This window comes from Rhipicephalus sanguineus, chromosome 5, assembly GCF_013339695.2.
Source record: "Rhipicephalus sanguineus isolate Rsan-2018 chromosome 5, BIME_Rsan_1.4, whole genome shotgun sequence".
Lineage (NCBI taxonomy): Eukaryota > Metazoa > Arthropoda > Arachnida > Ixodida > Ixodidae > Rhipicephalus > Rhipicephalus sanguineus.
In genome coordinates, this window is record NC_051180.1 from 59,289,640 (window position 1) to 59,312,268 (window position 22,629).

General features: G+C 42.7%; 1 protein-coding gene and 1 long non-coding RNA gene across 3 annotated transcripts in view; one reads left to right on the plus strand and one right to left on the minus strand.

Annotated features, from left to right (window-relative positions):
* Positions 1-22,629, minus strand: part of LOC119393690 (mothers against decapentaplegic homolog 4) — a 42,743-nt gene that overhangs the window by 19,684 nt on the left and 430 nt on the right. Inside the window, exons 2-6 of one of the 2 annotated variants that reach the window (XM_037660815.2) lie at positions 22,375-22,549; positions 22,060-22,089; positions 19,323-19,502; positions 15,484-15,753; positions 1,703-1,771 (exon numbers count right to left, since the gene is read on the minus strand). In XM_037660815.2, the coding sequence (XP_037516743.1) occupies positions 1,703-1,771; positions 15,484-15,753; positions 19,323-19,502; positions 22,060-22,089; positions 22,375-22,549 (724 nt within the window). The remainder of the gene's footprint in view (positions 1-1,702; positions 1,772-15,483; positions 15,754-19,322; positions 19,503-22,059; positions 22,090-22,374; positions 22,550-22,629) is intronic. The other variant, XM_037660816.2, reaches the window with a different exon arrangement.
* On the plus strand, positions 24-8,228 carry LOC125758728 (uncharacterized). The gene is made up of 3 exons (XR_007416356.1): positions 24-120; positions 3,605-3,779; positions 6,415-8,228. It is a non-coding gene; the product is annotated as an uncharacterized LOC125758728 (long non-coding RNA).

Consider the following 22,629-nt stretch of genomic DNA (forward strand, 5'->3'; position numbering starts at 1 on the left):
TTTCGAGCAAGGAATTTCAAGCAAATGTATCATATATTTTCAGAAGTGGAAGCACTTTCAATACTTCTATAATGTCTGTCAAACGAGGATATTTGAGGAAGACAAAAAACAAAGAAAAAGGTCTGGTACAATTACTCTTTGAAAACTGTTTGAAAACTGTTTGAAACTGTGTGAAAACTGGCCAACAGAGTTCTGATACAATGAGCCTGGTTTGCTAATAAGTATAATGTAATCATTTACCACAGAGTGAGACATGGTGTAACGGTATTTACAAATAGTTGGTCAATCAACTGTACAGCTGAAGACTTCCGTGAGCTTAGAAGCTGAAAAGGACAAGGTAGTCACGTAGATGATTCCTCAAAGCAATCACTGCTTATAAATGCAACAATTTTGTTTTAACTAAGACATTTTTCCAACTGTTACAGAACACCTGAACCATGATTAATGATTAAATAGCTTGCACACAAAGGAAAAACTTGGAACACTGCTTTTACAGCAAGCTCTATACAGCGTCAAACAGGCTGATTTGCTCAAAAACTGTTGTCAGAACATGACTTCTGTTAAGCTGAACCTCTAAAGATGTCACTATTCTGAAGGCCCTTCGTGTTTATCATCGTAATAGTTGGGCTGATGCTAACTCTTGTAAAAGCAAAGTCAAATCGAAATTGCTTACCGCAGCAGGTTAGCTATATAACAAGATGTGGTAACAAGACAACAAAAACAATGTGTGAACAAAAAGCACGTGAAACAAAAAGGTAGCTAAAATGAAATCATACTGTACATAAAATGAACCTTTGGGAGGTCACTGGCAGAGAAACTATGAAACTTTCACATAACATTGCATGCAACTGCTAAAAGTGATCAAAAACAGAGTTCAGTTGGTCTGTTTTTGATGTAAGAAACTAAAAATGCATAAAATATTGGTACCAAGCAAATCAACTGACCAGCTGTGAGGTGACAGCGTGGTTCTTTTCACTCTAGTACAGCTTACTATATTCTCATCCCAGAGAACAACCAAACAACACAGCTGCGCTTTTTCATAATAGCAAGCAACACTGCCAATACTAAAAAGAATTCTCTTTGTGCTTGCATGAAAGAAACGTGGGAATATGCCTCATGCAATTTAATGTATTAAAATGCCTAATATTTTATGTCACGAAATATGACACATTTATCACATGGAAAGCATAAATGCAATTTATGAAGGCCAAAAATTAAAATTGAAATTTACAAAGCAATTATTCCATACAAAACGCCCCAGATTTTTTAGAAACTGCACCATGAGACACACAGAAACTTGCATGATCGCACTTTTTTATGGAACTTCCGCAATGTTGCCCACTAAGTATGAAATGAGTACAGCAAGGACGCAGACAGAAAAAGACGTACAAACGAAAACGGGATGCGCGGTCTTTGTCGGAAGTTTCAAGGCCACTGCGCACACATCTGAACTGACTTGGGCCACACTGCTCCAAAGCCTGAGAGACTTAGAAGGACGGTATACACCTTTCCATCTCCTGAGCTGCCCACATGCTACAGGAGCTAAAACACAGGGCCAACAGCAGACCTAGCCTTTATCGGTGCAGATTTCAAACCTCTGACCAAGGCCGCGCAAGAAAAGCATGCTTGACAAAATGCCAATCACACCCAAATACACACGAGACGGGGAAGGGAAGCGACAGGTTACACTGTGCGGACATACCTGAAGACGTGGACGGTGCATCACGAGAACTAAAGGTATCTATGCTGGTGGAGCTTGCGGGTGCTTGGACTGCCAGAGATGAAAAGACACAGACACACAAACAAAAACACTGACCACATGAAGACACACACAGCATGAAACAAGCACAACAGACACACTGATGACATCTTAGCATCTGTGGAGTAATAAACCTGGTGTGCGTCTGGTTAACCTTCCCCTTTCCTTTTCTCGTCTCTTTCAACATCTACGAATGCAGCGACATCTGAAGATCTTGCAGTTAAGCTTAATCAAGATATCAATCTTGATATCAATCATAATTAATCAATCATTCAGTGCTACATATTATTATATGCAGCACTGAATGTGTCATGTTACGATGGCAACTCTCTACCAAGAGTTTAGCCAGCAAGGTGTCGCACTGTGAAGCTCTACGATACGGGTTCGACTCCCCACCATAGTGCCGACATTTCAATGGGGGCGAAATGCGAGAACACTATGTTCTTATATTTAGGTGCAAGTTAAAGAACCCCAGGCAGTTGGAATTACTCCACAGTCACACGATGTGCCTTGTAATCATGTCATGGCTTTGACATGTCAAAGCCCAGAATTTTTAACTACGTACGTGCCTCGACCAAGATGCAAGTTTAAGGTGCCACTGAAGGCAGAAATACCAGAGATAAGGTGTGAACATGGCTCTCAATACACAAATAAGTGTTTTCTATCCTTATGTTTTTCATACGAACTTAAAGGTGAAACAAATTTGAATGGTGATATTTGAAATCAGATTTTAGCAGGAACTATTTCATTTGTACTAATTTACAACGTTTACGAAATGATATTCTCAACAACCCCAAAAAGAGCATGATAGAGAAGTGAGGGTTGTGTTGTCCAACAATGGCAGAGCAATGCTGTCATTCCTATAGTGCAACAAAGCAACTGAGATAATTCATGATTAGAATTTTAAAAAGGTGACTACTGCACAAACATATGCGAGTCAGAACTCAACTCATTTATACTAACAGCAACAGCAGCAAGGATACTTAGCAATCTTGAATGTGAATCGGAAGCTTTCTTTCCTAGTGGCTAACCATGTACACCAACAATAGGCAGCAACTCGTCATGAAGGTATTGTACTCACAGTCAGTCAGTGGTCCACAGTTAGAATACCAAAACAGAACTAATTTTTTGTCAGGTCGGTAGCTTTCTTATTTTTGAGAGATAATTTTTCCCTTTGATGAACCTCACTCCAATTTAGGAGCCCCTGAAGAACTGATTAACCATCCTGTGAATTAATCCTGAATTTCGCAATGATTACAGCATTCTGCCTACTGTGAACAGGCCTAATTAACCCAATGTAGTAATGGGTTAAAAGAAAACCATAGATAATATGAATTTGAGTCACTTTCAGTTCTAGCTGTGCAGTGAGGCTCCAGTGTCTTGCTGAAGGCAACTCTGTGTGCTCATATTTTATTACAAACTAGTGGTTGAGCCCTATGATAAACAAACTTTACAAAAACTATTCCAGGTTTTTCTGTAGCACACACACAGTTCAATCAGAACATATAGTTCCCATATGCTAGATGAAAACAAAAACTGGACCGACTACAGGTGGCTTAATTATGCGACATTAATTATGTGACACACAACAAACACAGCAAGCCAGCAAGGAAAAGGACGACATAAAAGCTAACAAACACCAAAGTGTGGGCTAGTTTGCTCTGCGCAATTCAACCTAAAGTGTACAACTTCTTAAACAGTATGAAAAATCTGAAGAACACCATGCTAGCGAAAGCAACTGAAACTAACATGTGCTTTTAGGGCAAATGAAAGTGTTCTTTCAATAAGTGCACTGGTGCTGCAGCAAATTTAAATAGCCAACCGACATTTTCCACTTTTTTACAGTCACACTTTGCTGTTGCTACCTACACTACGAAATTACACGGGTGTTCCATGATAAAACTGCTTTGAAAGGTTTCTTGAACCAATACATAGCAGTGACCGAAATTCCTTGCCCAATTCTACAAGCATCATGCACGTGCTATACCGGGACACAGAAAACATGGCCACCATGTCAAAGGTGCTGCAATTAAGGTTGTTGTCTTGCTTTATGGCAATTTTAGATTGAAGCTGCTTTATTTCTGTGGCATGCGACGGTTTTCGATGCAGCGCATTCGTTGAATAGAGTGTAGAGGAAGTGGTTCAGTTTCATGAATGCAACATCGGTGTAACGCACCCCAGTGGTCAACACCCCAGGTTTTTATGGAAAGGAAGGTGCGAGAAGGGACACAATAGCTTTGCTACGTCAATTTCAGTTCGCATGCAGAGTGCGATGGGTTTGTGTTTCTTTAGGCATTACGCGTGACGTGCAGCTGCTGTGAAGAAGACTTCCTCTGCACGGCATCGAGTTGTGGTCGCCATATCTGAAGTTCAACAAAATTTATTTTTTTATGTTATTGACATTATCAGTAGCAAATTTTTTTGTACTTCCCAATCATTCTAACATTTGTATTGCGATAGCAATTATACAGACACTCTCGACGGCTTCCTGCCATCGGCGACACCATGCAAAACCCACAAAAAAAAAAGTCTAGAGAAAAATTTGCCCGAAGCATGCGACTGGGGATTCGAACCTGTGACCCCTTGCCCCGCAGCGCGACTTGTTAAACGACTCGGCCACAAAGGCTTACATCCTCCGGCATACTAACAGGAAGCTATTTATAGACCAGAATTTCCGGTGCTCATAGGCGGCTGCCATGTTTGGCCGACCGAGGCGCCGTGGTGCAAGCATTTGCTTGGGGGCTGCTGAAACACGCTGGCGCACAACACTGTGCACTGCGTTTATGGCTCTCAGTAGCGGGCAACAGCAGATTTGCAAGCTCCGCAGCCGCTCAGTCTTCTCTGAATGTCAGAACGTGCATGTTTTTTCATGCAACTACATTTTCGAACAGTGGAACTGTGCCAGGGATGTTGTCAAACATCGCAAGAACGTTCAGCAACATCGTCACGAAGGTTTGAATACTTGCAGCACCGTGCAGTCGTCCATTCATTTTTTTTCTGTACTATATCATATCAAGAAATATTTTACAGTTACGCATTCGTATGCTAATGGCTAGATGAAACCTAGTAAGCTGTATATTTTTTTTCTGAAAGGCAGCAGCGACAGATATTTTCATGCCACGCTACTGTCCAACTGTACTGCACAATGGTTGTTTTGTGCTCTCTCGCATAATGCAACGGGATGAATTTAATTAGGTGATTATGTCAGTTTTAACGCGAACGTTGTAGCTGAGATTACGTGGTATTTCTAAGCGAGATTACTGCGGAAGCATGGCCTGGCGTAGTGTCCGAGGCCTCTTGTAGGCTAGACGCAGTGCACATGCCGGCCCCCAACCTCTGTGTTCTTAAAGAGCAGAGTCTGCAAAAGCACCCCGTCGCACAGGTGCTCTGAATCACGATCAAAACCGACGAAGATTACGCTTGAGTCCGATATAGATAAAGTTCGATCCTGACCGAGCGGCGCACACGCGTGGAGTTTCTATCGCGACATGCCTTGGGGGGAGACGCGGGTCTTTTTTTTATTTCTTTTATTAGCTGGGTGAACTGAACGAAATTTAACAAACTTATCCCATTTTTTTCTGCAGATTCCAAATCTATAATTAGATTTTTGGTAGCTGCATTAGTACAAAAGATGTGCAATCTCTAAAAGCATATTTCTTACGGGAATTTTTGGCAACTTTGCTTTGTCAAACACAGAAACAAAGTATGTGGCAAGGCTGCCAGAGAGCTGGTTTAGCCGGTGATGCTAATCCAATTGTCTTCAACAAACTTTGAATGCAAAATAAATAGACGTAAATGTGAGTGAAATTTTTTTGCTGCATACTATTTCTGATAATCGAGAATTATAATTTGGTGAACAACATTATAAGAAAATAAATAGCATCACCGGCTAGACCAGTTTCCTGGCAATCTTGCCACATACTTTGTTTTTGTGTTTGACAAAGCAAAGTTGCCAAAAATCCCCGTAAGAAGTATGCTTAAATATGTGTTAGAAGTTGCATATCTTTTGTTATAATGCAGCTATTAAAAATCTACTTAGAGATTTTGAATCTGCAGAAAAAGCTGAATAAGTGTATTAAATTTCATGCCATTCACCCAACTTTTAAAAAAACATTTTTTAAGACTCACGTCTCCCCTTAACTGCAATTGAAGGATCGCCCCTGCAATGACAAGGTCCCAGTCACACTCGTACTTTCAATCACGATTGAGCCGCACCAGGATTTATCACCTCGGCCTTCCTTTACTGTCACAGAAAAACTTCGTTATGAAACCACAGGGAGACATGCCTCGCAGCTGTGAGGTTCAAAATACTTATGTTCTATGGACATGAAGTTGTAAAAAGTGTAACAGTTTGTTACATCGAGGTTTACCTGTGCCTTTTTGAACAAATTTATAGCCAAGGTTGCCGCATTTTGGATTTGGGCAACAAGCTTAAACACCCGCGTGTTGAAATTTCCATGCATTAACAACTGAAGCTTGCCTCCAGTCTGCGGCTGCGGTGGCGCCTGTAAGTTTTCAGGCAAAACTGAGAAACATTTGTTAGTTGGCTTCGCAGTTTGAGAAAATATCTGGTGAGGTGCATGGGTACTGTCTTTCTCATCTCAAGATTCCTCATCGCCATTCTAGTAATTCAGTTTATTTTTTTCATCCAACAGGTGGTCCTGTTTTAACCCACGCACTTGCAGTGCAGCCGTTTGAATAGGTGGGAAATACTGCCTCCTGAGCAAGAGCACCAGCTCACTTATTACTTATTGAAATCAAGGGCCTTGAAAACGTCTAGAATACACGCTGCACAAACACCAGCCGCTTCCTTTTTCGCTTGTTGTCCGGGCACCCAACACAGGCGCAGTGCCACCCAGACGAATTTTTATACATTGCACTGCCGTTCCGAGTATGTGGCAAGCAAGCAGCTGAGACCGCTACCTAACAGTTCTGAAAGCACTGACACAAGCAAACACACAACGCAAGCACGGCTATCGCCTCCCGCCATCAGCAGCCCCCGCCGTCGTCTGCACCACCAGGCGGTGCCTGGTGTCGAGAGTAGAGGCGCGGCTGACACTCGCGCTACGAGGCTAAGAAAAATCTGGTCGATATACCCCATTACCGTTGGTGGTACACAGGTCTCCGAGGTGCTTCAGTGTCGCAGAGGCTTGCTCACTATCCTCTGCGAGATAGCGCAAAGTGTCAAAGTGCGCACTTTAAAGGGCATGGCCCCATTCGTCTTTTGCCGGAGTTGGACTGCGTGCCTCCGGTCCTGTACTCTGACCTACAGGGCATGGTCGCCTGTGCTCACGTGATTATATCTCTTGAGGGGGAGGGGGGTCAACAGGTGGCTCCAAGCTTAGTGCTTGTTGTGATTTCATCCCTAAGTTTGAATTGATGCCATAGACCGCACGAAGGTCAATTCACTTGCTGCAGCAGCCATGTTTGCTAAAGGAGTGAGCTGATAGCCCTTCTTCATATGACATTCCAATTTGCTGCTATTGCATTGTGACTTCATTTTCTTTTTTACATTCTCCCGGTAAGAAAGAATCCATTAGAGACCATACTACGCATGAAAGGTGGAATTTAAATATAAAGCTTTGATATAACAAAGTAAATTGGCACTTTTACCAGCGCCACTAAATGGAGCTTCAACTGTACTAGAAGCTAGCAATCACTTTCCTTGAGCTCTGTACAAAAGGCTGCTTGCTTTCCTCAATAAAATTTATAATCAAACGGGCTATTCTGCTAACTCTGGTACAGCTTGCACATTAGTTTTTTTGAGCAGCACATTGTAAGCTATATTTTGAGTGTTTGATAGATTATCTAAAGAAGGACATTAGTATACATATACTATATGAAGCTTTTCTTTTTTTCCCACTTACCTTGTGGGTGCTGGTTGCTATCTTATTGAAGCTGTGTTCTAATATCCAACGTTACCTAAATAAACAGCTAAGCAAACAACAGCTATCTAAAGCCTCATTCCGGTTCTGATAAAGACAGCAAAAAATTAAATTCTGATGCTTTAAGTGCTAAAACCATGAAATTATTGGGAGGCAGCCCATAGCGGGGGTCTCTGAATTAATTTTGACCACCTGGGATTCCTTAATGTACGCCAAAATCTAAGTACGCAGGTGTTCTTGCGTATCGCCTACATTGAAATGTGGCTGCCGGGACTGGGAATTAAACCCACAACCTTGAGCTTAGCAGCGCAACACTTTTGCCACTAAGTTACCATAGCGTGTGAGGGAGCCAGGAGGCAAGACAGTTAAGGTCAAGAAAGCATCAAAACAAAAAAAGGTGCAAGATACTGCTGTTCAAAAAAAAACGTGGCAGCGCATAATATGACAAAAGGCTTAGAAACTTAATGGAAATGCTGTCTGCTCACAGGAAAACATGGTCAGGCTTCCTTACGTGCTTAACATACTGTTGTGTTTTCACAAGTACACATATGCAAAGTGTTAAAATGCAGGGATGGGCGAATATTCGGGCGTTTCGAATATTCGGACGAATATTACAGCATTCGAATTCGCTTCGATATGAATTTAGATTATTCGAAATTTCGAAGTATTCGAAATGAACGAATATATGTATACATTTGACTGCACATAACCCCCTGTAAAGGTGGTTTCACTGCAGCGTCTGGTTGCTGTGCCGTGAAACAACCCACCCAGGGAAATCTGCACTGCCGCGAAGCCACACTTCAAGGTTAAATGTACATATTTTTTTTTTTTTTTCAGTTTAAAAGCGTGTTATATGGGCTTATACGTGCTAAGTATAGTAATTTTTAAATTGTAACATATTCCACCACTTACAACTTGCACCCGACTGCTATTCAAATCTTCATACTATTCAGGGCTGCTTCCACTTCATTTCAAACCAAAAAAGTGACATTCACTCATACCTAGTTCCAATCCTTAAATATATTGTGCAAGGGTCATGACAAAAGTGCTGATTTTTCTTAATAATATGCGGTAAATACTATTCGAACTATTCGATTCGAAATTATTCGACCAAATCACTATTCGCTTCGGATTCGCTTCGAACTTCAAATTCACTATTCGCCCATCCCTATTAAAATGCAATCATAATAGTATCAGCTTTTCTTGAGTTTTTATTTTGGATTTAGGGTGTCATCTTGTCACAGAGACATCTTCTAGATGCATTCAGTTGCTTAGGCTTGCTGAAAGCTGGCTTCTAAGCTGTCAATATGCTGTTTACAATGCTGGTCAGGATTGCAACAGACCAGCCTATATATAGAAAGCAGCCCTGTACCCCGTGCCAACTACTACACCGCTCACTTATGCTACTATGAAACAACTACTGTCTCTATGCCACACTAGGGGCCCAGGCATGGTGCCACATTACTGTTGTGGCATTTGGTTTCTTGTGGTGTGTAGCAACCAGAGGCAAGAAATGAAGCCACAAACAGAGTCACCTTACTGAAAGGCAAGCTTGCAAGCAGCGAGGCAAGTAGAAACGAAAACAACAACACAAACAGAGCCGTTTGTTTTTCCTTACTACCTGTGTCTGTTTTAACGCATGTGACTTTTAGTAACATGAACCACTTGCTCAACTTTTGATCGTTCTAAGCAGGAGCAAGGAAGTGAAGAAGATATATTAATACAGCTTCCAAGTACAGAGGTTGGCTGCAAGAAGGAGAAAAAAGTCTAAAACGAAAAGGAACGTAAAGTGTGAAAAAGACAAACGCCTTGAAAGAAATGTAGAGCAGAATGACTGAAGTGAGATTATGCGTAATGGTATGATGCACGGTAACCAAGAGTGCGAGGAGCATGGTCAAGGTAACACATAAAAGAGTGAGAGGTGCTAATGCTCATAAATGGATAACTCAGTTCAACCGATTTTTCCTGAAGAGACAGCTGCAGAACCAGAAAGTGTCGCTTTTGCGTGCAGACAGGCAATGCGTGCATGATGAGTTCGGTTTGGCACGCACTGTGTGGGATAGCTCTGTTTTCTGTCATTCATGTAAGCAAAATCTAAGTAGACATGTGAGAAAGTTTCTCGGAGTTTACAGATTAGTGGAGCCATAAACAAGAACAAATTCTATTGATAGTGCCGCCCGGCAGCGCAGAGATTGACCAGGCAAATGCAGGGCCCTTACTGCAGTAACCAAGTGTACCCTACTCCACTGCTGGCGTAAATATTCAGCGATGGCATGATTGAGAATGAGTTGCCTTTTCAAGTGTTATTTTTGACAAGACAATGAAGACCTCTATAAGGCAACATGGCTAGACAAAGTGCAACAAGACGTTGCACTTTGTCTGTTTTAAACTTCTCATGCAACAAGTTTAAAAGCTTGTTATACTGGCTTATGTGCTCCAAGTATAGTAAATTTTAAAATGTAACATATTTTACAGGTTACCACTTGCGTTCTACCGAAAGACAAATCCTGCTGCTATTATATTGTGCAGGTTAGTTGGGTCACGACAAATATGCTCATTTTTCTTTATAATATCTGACATATACTATTCAAATTTGATTCGAAATTATTTGACCAAAATCACTATTCGCTTCGAACCAAAAATTTACTATTCACACAAGGCTAGTTTCAATAAGTACAGCCCCAGCTTTTCATCTCCACTTGAGCCCCATTTAGTAACAGCGCTTGCGAGCTTTCACCCGTACATAGAGCACATGACGCGCGGGGCTATGTTATCGATTTGCACTTTATACAGAACAAGACAGCGACGGCAAAAATGCACCTGGAGTGTCCATAGAATTGCTATCACAATAAAACGTCTTGTTGCCTTGAAACTACCGAGCCAACAAGAAGGCATGGATGATGCAAGAAGCTGCCACAGCTCAAAACAAGATGAAGAAGAAAGAAAAGTTCTTCTCATCGTTGACAAATGTTCAGCACTAATGGTGAATGTGCAATTGTGCAAGCAGAAATGTTTACAGTGTCATGGTGGAACATCAAGGCAAGCATGAAAGCAACCGCTGGCCAACTGTAGGAAGGCAGGCCCTTTGAAGGCCTCACCTACACCGCGAAACTATGATGAGACAGATGAGTTCAACGCAGAACTGTGGAATGAGCATACGAAGAAGCTCCTCATAGAGATCACAGTGTCCTTTGATGATTACGTTGACAGCGACAGTGCAATGGCTACGTCCACCGATCTCACCAGTGAAGACATCGTGAATCAAGTGTGTGAGCAAGAAGGGAGTAGTGATGAAGGCAATGCCAAAGGTGACGATGCTGGAATAACGCACGAAAAGGAAGAGACTGTTTCCAGTTTTCCACGAGAAGACACATTCATTCCTCAGGCACTGCCAAGATGCCTCCGATGGTGTTCGCAGGAAGGTCAAGGATGTGGAGGCATTCGTCGTCCTGCAGAGCTAGTTGTCCACTCGCCAGAAGAAGATAACAAGGTTCTTCAAGCAATAAATGGTAGACAGACTATGCCCAGCATTTTGGTTCATTATTTAAGTACAGTCGAACCCGGGTATATCGAACTCGCCAAAAAACGTTTATTAGTTCGATATATGGCATAATTCGATATAGGCCTGCTATAGGATTTAATGACACAAAGGCACATACAAATAAGAAAAGTACTTTATTAATATGGTGGCTTACTTGCGTGCCCAACTTTGGAACAAAACAGTCCTGGATTTTCTTCTGTTTCAACAACTTCGCTGCCTGCGACAGCACGCATGCCTCCACGTCCAACGAGTCGGAGCAGCCTTGTATATTCAAGCAATAGCGCCGGACCAACGCAAGTGCACTAATCACTTCGGAGGATGTAGGCAACGGGCCATTGTCAATTTCCTTATTGCTGTCGCTTTGGCTTGTGGTCGGCACAACGTCTGCAACGTATTCCTCATCTTGTAGCTGGCCCATGATGGCGACATCATCGTCCGCACTGACGAACACGTCGAATGTCGATCCGTATGCGGTGGCGACGCCGGACTTCTTCTCACCGCGCTCGACTCGATTTGTGATTTCGAGTTTCGTGGCGAACGGCAAATTCTGCCTCTTTGCAAAGGCCATGACGACAGCGCGCCAAGAAAGTACACAGAGCGTCAACAGGCAACACCACCAGCATGGACCACGCTGAACTCGTGGATAAGACAGATAAGAGGCAGCAGCAGGCCCGCAAGCATAAAGAAAGAAAAAATGGCGCTCACTTGTACCGCCTCAGCGCCTCGGAGAAAGCGCGACGGCCTCTGATTGGCTGTAAGCGCTGCGAGCAGGCCAGGATCATTTTTTGCAGGGGGGTGTTCGGCCGTGCGCAGCCGGGTCTAAACCACTTTTTCTAGGGTGGCGCCGGTAGTTTTCCCCGCCACCGCGAGGGAAAGCCAACTTGCTGGGGCACTTTTGAGGCACATGGAGTTTGATATATCGGTTGTCGTTGCTATTTTCGTTCGATGTAACAGTAACTTTTGCTCTATATTCTCAATGTAAATTTACCGTGTTTAGAAATTGTTCGATATACGGGATAATTTGATACAAACGGGTTCGATATAGTCGGGCTCGACTGTACCAGCATGTGCACCTGCTGCAAAGGTAGGCAGTAGACTAGGCTTGTGCGAATAGTAAATTTTAGGTTCGAAGGGAATAGTAATTTGGTCCAATAATTTTCTAATAAAAGTCGAATAGTATATATTGCATGTTATTAAGAAAAATGAGCATATTTGTCATGACCCAACTAACCTGCACCATATATTATAAAATTGAAACAAGGCATGTGCAAATGTCATTCTTTTTGGTTCAAAAGGAAGTGGAAGCAACTTTGATAGTAGCAGGATTTGACTTTCGGTAGAATGCAAGTGATAACCTGTAAAATATGTTATGTTTTAAAATCTACTACACTTAGAGCCTATAAGCTGGTACAACAAGCTTTTAGACTTAATGATGAATTGATGTGAGGGTAATTTGTCTAACTTTGAAGTGGGGCTTCGCTGCAGTGCATAATTCCCCTGGATAAATGTATTCATAGTACAGCACCCCTCCACTGCAGTGAAACAACCTTTGCAGGGGGTTTCATGCGGTTTATATATGTCTACATTCAAACCTCAATATAACGAACACGGATACAGTCGAGCCCGACTATATCGAACCCGTTTATATCAAATTATCCCATATATTGAACAATTTCTAAACACGGTATATTTACATTGATAATATATAGCAAAAGTTACTGTTACATCGAACGAAAATAGCAACAACCGATATATCAAACTCCATGTGCCTCAAAAGTGCCCCAGCAAGTTGGCTTTCCCTCGCGGTGGCGGGGAAAACTGCCGGCGCCACCCTAGAAAAAGTGGTTTAGACCCGGCTGTGCACAGGCGAACACCCCCCTGCAAAAAATGATCCTGGCCTGCTTGCAGCGCTTACAGCCAATCAGAGGCCGTCGTGCTTTCTCCGAGGCGCGGAGGCGGCACAAGCAGTACAAGTGAGCGCCATTTTTTCTTTATGCTTGCGTGCCTGCTGCTGCCTCTTTTCCTCGAGTCCTCATTCAGCGTGGTCCGTGCTGGTGGTGTTGCCTGTTAGCGCTCGCTGTCGTCATGGCTTCTGCAAAGAGGCAGACTTTGCCGTTCGCCGCAAAACTCGAAATCATAAATCGAGTCGAGCGCGGTGAGAAGTCTGACGTCGCCGCCACGTACGGATCAACATTCGACGAGTTCGTCAGTGCGGACGATGATGTCGCCATCATGGGCCAGCTACAAGATGAGGACTACGTTGCAGACGTCGTGCTGACCACGAGCCAAAGCGACAGCAATAAGGAAATTGACGATGGCCCGTTGCCTACATCCTCCGAAGTGATTAGTGCACTTGCGTTGGTCCGGCGCTATTGCGTGAATATGGAAGGCTGCTCTGACTCGTTGGACAACGTGGAGGCGTACGTGCTGTCGCAGGCAGCGAAGTCGTTGAAACAGAAGAAAATCCAGGACTATTTTATTCCAGAGTAGGGAGTACTTTTCTTATAGGTATGTGCCTTTGTATCATCAAATTCTATAGCAGGCCTATATCGAATTATGCCATATATCGAACTAATAAACGTTTTTTGGCGAGTTCGATATACCCGGGTTCGACTGTATAAGAAATTATTGGTTATAACGAAGTAAATGAATAATAGTGTTGGTAACAGATACAGTGGTTCGAATATATGCTTATAACAAATTTTCGGATATAGCGAAGTTATTTTCGTGTCAAATGCAACTTTGTTATAGTGAGGTTTAAATGTATTTGTTCATTTCGAATACTTCGAAATTTTGGATACCGTATTTACTCGAATCTAACGCGCACCTTTTTTTCGGCAAAACGAGTCGAAAACTCGCATGCGCGTTAGAATCGAGTACCGAAAAAAAAACAAAAAGAAACTCGGTTATCGTATTGCCATCGGCATTTCAAAATGGCCGCCTCCTACGCGCCTCGGCCATTTCTGTCATTGTTTCAGTTCGTACGTGTGCTGAGGAGTTTGTCATCCCGTTCTACATTCGCATCGGTGGCATGGAAGTGCGCACTCCAAATACTCGATGAGTGCACCACGATGTCGCATTTCAAAGAAAAGTTATTACATGTGCAGAGACGGACGGAAATCGGGCCGCATCGCGGTCGTTCGGAGTTGCCGAAACGTGCGTGCGAGACTGGTGCAAACAGAAGCAGAAGATTGTTTTACAGCAAAGCTTCACGAAAAAGTTTCTGTGGTCAAAAGCAGGGCCGTTTTGCCGAAATCGAAGAGCGTTGACAGCGACAAGGAGTTGTCCGACAGCGACGAAGACTGATCCATTATGCGACTCGTATCGCCGCCGTAGTGGTGACAGTTTCAGCGGCAAGGCCCGCCGTTTGACTTTGTGTTTTCTTTTTTTGAAACTTTAGTTCTTTAAAAGCCAAATACTTGTTCTTCTGAATGTGCGAAGGTGGACTCTTACGGACTTCTTTTGTTCATTTCTCTCACGAAAAATGGGTGCGCGTTAGAATCGATGTTCTTTTTTTTTTTTTTTTTTTTTGGTCGCGGAAAACGGGTGCGCGTTACAATCGAGGGCGCGGTAGAATCGAGTAAATACGGTAACTGAAATTTGTGTCCAAGCGAATTCGAATACTGTAATATTCGTTTGAATATTCGAAGTGCTCGAATTTTAGCACAAGCCTACAGTAGACTGATCTCCCCACATGATCTGCACAAGCACAAGTTTACAGAAGTGACGCTGCTGCCATCTTAGTTGAAGTACTTCGAGCATAGCTGGAGTCGCTGCATGCTGTGGTCTTTAGGTATGCCAGCTTGTTGCACAAATACTTGGAGTGTACAGCAAGAGAATGTGCTATAAAATTGTGTCTGGTCTTCCAACTGAAGAATCTTATTTCAATTTACCACGAATGTTAGCATTTTTAAAGAAAAGAGAAAGAGTCAACTGTGGGAACGTCTTACAAGGTCATCTTGTCGTTGGTTGATGCTTTTGTGTCACTGCTCATTGTTGTTGCCTATGTTTGCTGAATAAGTAACAACAAAAAATCTAGAAAGTATGCTGTATTTTCTCTTTGGCAAGAGCCAATTCTGGCACGTGCATGAAGGTCTAATACAACTCCCACATCTGTTTCAACGTTATTCGCTACTACTATATATCGCTTCGACGTCACTTTAAATCAAGAAAATGATATTCACACAGGCCTAAATAAAACCACTACAAATGAGAATTTACGTCACCAAAAAAAAAGGACACATTTAGCTATGTGGTAGCAAAAACAAATTTTAGAAGGCACGCGACGCTGTTCTTACTCAAAGACTGACTGTCCAAGACGGAGCCAAAATATCCTTGCTGGGCAGTGTTCCCTTGTGCTGTACTGGACGGCGGCTGCGTGACGGGGTTGGCAGTTCCAGCCTGCGGTGGAGGCTGTTGCTGGGAAGGTGCGACTGCCACCACCCCTGTGACTGGCTGCGGAGGAAGCACAGTGGAAGGGGTAGCTTGCGGAACGGCCGCAGCCGGGTTGACTGCCGACTGGCTCGACTGACTTGTGAGGCTGCCATTCGGAGACGTTGCGCCAGGCCCTGCAGTACCGATGAGGTGAAACGTACACTTTTTGAAAGCTCATTACCAAGTTCCAACATGCAATATATGCTTGCGCGGCTCGTCCTCCCGAAGTACGGCAGGAAAAGAAATTTGCCCCATGTATCAGTTCACGTGTTTTGCACTGTTTTCCCTCTAGAAGATGCTTTTGCTAGGCTATTGGGCAACTCATTTCGATAAAGAAATTAAAGCCCTATTCTGCACATGTTCATACATTGAAGAATGGCGATGTGTGCGAGTTGATTACTGTACATTTTAGAGAGTTTGCAGTGCAACCACGTAAGTGCTGAAAGAAAGGCTACACAGTGAAGTAAGGAGGGCAAAAAATTAAGGCACCTTCGCACGAGTGGTGGCAAGCCTAAAGGAAGTGCGGAGCTGGGCACCCTTTTTTGTTTCGCTTCACCTTTCTTTCTGTTTTTTTTCTCTCTTCATTTCTATTTCTTCCTCTCTTTTTATCTATTTCTTTCTCTTTCCTGCTCTCGCTATTCTACTTCCTATTTACCCCCTTTCTTTCTCTCTCTTTCTATTTCTCGCTTGCTTCCTTTTTTTTTTTCTATTTTTATACGTGGTTTTGACTGTGTTACGCAACGACAGCATACGACAGCCCGGGCCCCTAAAGTGCTCTGCACTTATTCATTATCAAGGCACTTGAAGAACAAGAGGAAGAAGGCTTCTCCTTGGCACGAGCGTGCACTCAATATGGTACAGATGGCTATGCTATTCGTGGTTTTGCCTGCGTTATGCCAAGCTACAACAGCATGCAACAGGGCTGGCCCCAAAAGTGCTCCGCACTTAAAGGAACACACCTCGTAAGCGTCCCTGTTTGCCTTCCTAACTTCACTGTGCCGCCTTTCTTTTCAGCACTTACATGCTTGCGCTGCAAATTCTTTAAAACCTTCGTACATGCAAGCACCCAGACATGCAATCATGTGGGTCCTTTGAGTGTATACAAGTGTGCCTAACAACGCATTAACCCTTTTACTTTACTGACAAGATAACGCGAGAGATGACCACTCCCTGCTACTCTCACTGCCTTTTCCACTCACTCCATGCCACTCACAAGACAACTCCTGTAATAAACAAAATAATTTGGGCATGTCGCACCACCTATGGAGGGATCACATAAGCACATAGGACTTGTAGACTAAAGTTTAGAAAACAGATTGAGCGCATGTTTCTACATGTGCATCACTTCGCCTTCGACTCGGCAGCGTAGCCATGGTGAGTCGGTGTGTGACGTGCGTGTACGCTTTGGCGGACAGAGAAATTCAAGAACTGTTGATGAATTCGGACTCGGATGAAAGTGACAGTGATGAAGCAGCTCAGCTAAATGGCTTGTCGAGTAAAGACAGCGAGGAAGGGCCCTTGTCCCTATAGGCTAGGAATCCAAGCAACATTAGGAAACCCAAGGAGCGAAATTCCTGCTGGAAAAAGAAAGAAGTCGAGCCGCAAGAGCATGCTTTCGACCCATAGAAAGAAAAGAAAGAATTTGAGCCGCAAGAACATGCTTTCGACCCATCTTCTTCAGGAATCTGTAACGCCATCATGGGGCATTACTAGCATAATGTTTCCACGAACCGCGCAAAAAAAAAAAAAAAAAAACGCGGCAGGGAACGAGGAGCAGTCAGGATAAAACTCTACAGTGAAAGGGTTATATACTTTAACAAGAAGGCCAAAGAGCAACAAGACCAAACAACAACACTGGGCTCCTTGTACGGTACATGGGCTATTATAGCACGGAGATTTGTTTCATGTGGTCCTACTACTGCTTTTTTTATCACCTAGAACTTGCAGCCAGCTGATTCAGTTATTTATTTAGTTACCTGTAGCCTTTCCAGGCCGTTACAGGATAGGTAGAACAATATAAACTTGTATAGCGTCTTCAGCCTTTCTTGAAATATGTCATATGATAATCTAGACTGCCCAGAGTTTGGAGCATTGATTACAGATAAACAGGAAGACGGTCATTACATAATTACAACTTTGAGTGATGCAGCAAAAGCGTAATCTAAATTTCTGGTTGAGGTTTTTGTGCTTTAGATTTACCAGCCAATTCTCACAGTTTTACAATAAAATACTTAACGTAACGTTCAAACCTTGTTTATGATCTCTGCACCAACACTAACAACTTTACAATTGTTCACTTGAGTCTAGTAGTATAGGTTAAAAAAGGTTTTCCAAAGAATACAAAATACAGTCACTGGGTGATTTCTCATAGCCAAATTTATTGAAACTCTTGAAAGAACAATACTGACATGTTTTTAAGAGAACAAAGGAAAAAGAAGAAAAAAAAAACATGATCTATGAACATGACATGACCTTGCATAATGCGTACGGTACCACTGCAGATGAGACAATGAAATAATCTGACACAGAACATTATATAGTAAAGTCCAACAGAAAACGAAGTGAACAATTCTAAACCTGGTAAACAGAGCTCACTATCCCTGCTTGGCACTTAGAACATCAAAACATATTTCTGGAGCGCATGTGGGGTCATGATTTACATTAAATGAACCATGTGATTTCCACTTGGCACTTACATTTAACATTCAACAACGAGAGCTTGTTTTCTCTTACAGCACTTTTCAGTTTCTATGTAGCAGCCTACAATGAAGCAAGTGCATAATGTCAGAGGCTACAACAGCATTTGTGAATGAGGTTGCAGGGCTTATTTGTTGATGTCTTCTCTTCACCTGTCTCCACCCGACATTTTATTTTGTATGCCATGCCGTGCTCGGTGACGTCTGACATAATCAGCTGCTCCCACGTCCAGATGCCATCATAGCAGGACATGTTTATGATAGACAACGTGCCCTCCTACCTAATCTAGAGCACTGTCAAACTCCTGCACCCTTTTGACAAATTAGTCAGTATCAGCGATTACATCTCAACCATTCTTGACGTTTTCAGCAGCGACAGTACCCTAGCTTACAGACACAGCAACCTGGAGTAGAAAGCCAACTTATATGAAACTAATACATGTGACGTTATGGGAACTAAACAAGACCGGTGTTTCAGAGTGTAAGAACTGCAATAATTTACCAAATGGAGGTATATCAACAAGGTTGTACTGTCAAAGGACATACTCTCACAGCGGTGGTGCCAATCTGTAGAATCAATTAGGGGTGTGCAAATTGTATTTTTGATATTGAATCGATACATGTCGTAATCTACGCATGCCAGTGGCTAGTTTGGCTGGCCATTACTCGAATGTTTCTACATATCTAGCGCTGCTGTCTGCTCGTTTTGATGGTAACATGGTAACCTGCGGCGGTAGTCTAGTGGTTATGGTGCTCTAATGCTGACCGAAGGGAGCAGGATCAGATCCCACCCGCGGCGGCCACAATTTGATGGAGGTGAAATGCTAGAGGCTCGTGTACTTAGATTTAGGTGCACGTTAAAGAACCCCCGATGGTCGAAATTTCCGGAGCCCTCCACTACCGTGTCCCTCAAGGATGGCATCATGGTTTTGGGACGTAAAACCCCAACAATTATTATTATTATTATTATTCATAAGACGATGTAAAAGCCTTCGCTGAGTGCTCACCTGTACTTGATGGCGAAAGCAGCATCTGCCGTCCGTAGGGGTCTGTTGTTGACGGCTGCGACGACGTCTGTGAGGGATGATGCTGGATGGTCTGTGGGACATGCTGTAGGCCGCTGGGGCCACATTCCAAGTCTCCATATTCGTTTTTGACATAATGGCCATCACCGCCACCAAATACATCTGCGAGGGATGAAAGGACATCAGGAATGGAGCGCAGCATCACAAGAGTACATCATTCAATGCTTCTTCACGTCAGATGTCTCAGCGGCTAGAATACCGCAGAGTGTCGCGAGACATTTTAGACTGCTATCAATGACAGTTGACACAATCTAACCAAGATGAGCACTGAAGCATCACAGCAATTCTCTTGCCACCTCTGTTGTAGAACAGCCAGCTGCCCGCTGTGGTGGCTTAGCGAGTATGGTTTTCAGCTGATAAGCACGCAGGCAAAATGCAAAAACACCCATGAACTACACTTAGGTGCACGTTAAAGAACTTGACGTGGGCTGAATGAATCCGTAGTCCCTAATTCTGGCACACCTCATAATTGTATTGCGGTTTTGGCACGTGAAACCCTAGAATTTAATGTAATAGCCAATAAAACTGTGTTTTGAATGACAGGTGTAAAATACCTTCCAGAGGATACTGTACCTGTCAATCCAGGAGCACTAAAACTCACAAAATCTTTGCAGACAACGCATAAGAAGAGGTAATAGAACACAGCCTAAAGTTTTTAAGTTCACAGAGAAATCTTTTTCTGTGATACATAACATTATTAATTACAATTTACCTTTAGACAGCACACAAGCCATAACCCAACTTTGAACGAGCTGGCTTTTACATTCAACTTTCTTTCAGTTACATTGGATTTGTCGAATGTGTCTGCTTCAGGAACTTGACCTATGAAACTTGCTCAAAGCAAGTACCCTCATTAGTTTATCATCACAAATATAGGAAGCAATGCTAGTGGAACATTGCCTAACACAGTAACAAAAGAGTGTCACAAATACCATCAGAATTTATATTATTAGTATATTTTGCAATGTTATGCCACCCCATCTTTCAATACTTCAAAAAAATTTTTGCCTTTGACGAAACTTATTTTCCTGCAAACATGGCACAGCATTGTTAAGAGAATCCCAAATTCAGTAACTTAAGAAGATCTCATGAAACATGGCAGATATGTGACCAACTAGAAAAACAGTAGCAGCTATGTCACTTAGCTGAACATTGCAAGCATTACGTGTAGAGAAAAGTGGTTCCAAACACCCCTTCCACAACCACTGGACTTGCATAAATGTAGGCAAAACTGGGCTTTGTTGGCTGTATCCTTGTCGAATAGTTTCAAATTATACCGCAGCCTAACTTAAAATTGTGACCAAATAAGCATGCTTCTTTCACAAGCAGATGTCGCAGAGTTATGTGAATATCAGCATAGATCACAATCATATGAAAGTGAGCAAGCGTAACATCGAAACAGGAAGAACTTGTAGAGCTTTGGTTAATGTGGATAAAGTATAGACTGACATGTCTCTGTATTCAGCCAAGCTGACTATCTGCAATGCCCATTTCGCAGCAGTTACATAAAAAAACACCCAAAACGTTAGTTTTTTTCCCTTAAATCCTTTTTTAAAAATCTGCGGGCACATTCAAGTTTTTTTTTTTAACCTGTACTGCAATAAATAAGCTAGCAGAAAATTAATTGCATAGTGGCATAAATAAGCAGAAAAGTACAGCTAAGCCATACACACTAGCTAATGAACTTTTCAGTCAATGAGGGAGTGTTCACACTTTTCATGCTCCAAAAGAGCTCAATCACTTTGACAACCTAAATATGCCTTTGTCATGTCCAGCCATTTTTGGCAGTCGAGTCTCTTCATAATCTGAGACAGACATTAAAGCATACAATAAGTTCAGCACGTGACTATCGTGATCGCGTGACCAGTACCAACACTGCTTCAGCCACAACAAGGTGATAACCTTTTTATAACTTGCTAACTAGCAAAAACTGCAAATAAACAAAAGCACTGATATATAGCTGCCACTCTTCATTTAACTTAGCGAGGTGAAGGGTTCAATGTCTGTTACATTGTAATGTATATTGAAAAGAGCGTAAATGTTAGCGTATGATGAATGACTTTTTCTAGAACTGGCACAGTGTGGTTAATAATGGCTTAGTTATGCGTACTGCCTAGTGATCCGTCTCAGGCAATTGCAGGGTTCACAGTTGATTCCCCCCCCCCCAATGAAGTGTTTTATGCAACGTTCTGAGGACATTCAAAACGACTTTCACATTTGACTGCTAATAATTTTGAGCTCTGTTCTATTAACAACAGCACAGTGTCATCATTTCCTTCATTACCTTGCAATACATTAATATGAATTGTTGGTGGTCCTTTTAAAGTGCACAAAACGGGGGGACACAAAGTAAACAATGAGTCAACAGCTAGATGTAACCCCAATGTATTACATTTGTTCCAAAATTTAATCGTGACAAAGCTACTTAGAGCAGTGCTTTACAAGGCCGTTTAGCGTTAAACTCATTTAAACTATTCCGACTAGCTCACGTCATTACCGCGTGACCATTTTCCTTCTATTCTGATCGAGGCTTTCCATAGCTCAGTGTGCATCCAGTAAACAAAAAAAGTTTTCTGATATATCTAAACGCACCACTGCACAACTGAAACTGGGTTGGTATAATAATAAATACCAACAAACACAAACACAAATGTCATACCTGAATGCTGGAGAGACAGCCCAGTGAGATCTGTAAATCACAAAATAAAAGGAACGAAGTTCAGTTTATATACGCACACTGCACGTACCAGAAACTACTGTCGCTTTTCAAACGCCACCACGACGGTCGCAACTCTCTCGACTTTGCTCAAGCGTCAGAACTTAAAAACTCTCGTACATATGTCACCACGTGAAGCATCAAAGGCGTGACTACCTTGACGTGCCCGGTGCACTGAAAAAACACGCTGGCTTAAGCTTAGTCAGACACTGTAATGTCCGCATACACGCCGCATGCTGAAAAAGAGAACAACCGTACCGATGCCAGGAGATACGACCCGTTCGTAATGGTAGGGGTTGACGCAGACACTGTCACACTTCAGGTCGAATGCGTACTGACAGTACTTTACATGCTTCAGCTCGTTCTTGTGGAGATCGGGCCACCTCCAGATGCGAGCGTATATAACGTGAGGAAAACCTTTCCTTCCTGCGACCTGCGTAAGACACGGCATTCCCATGCCCCGCTTAGTGGTTCGTCAGTTGGAGCACGCGCTGTGATGTTGCGAAGTGACTA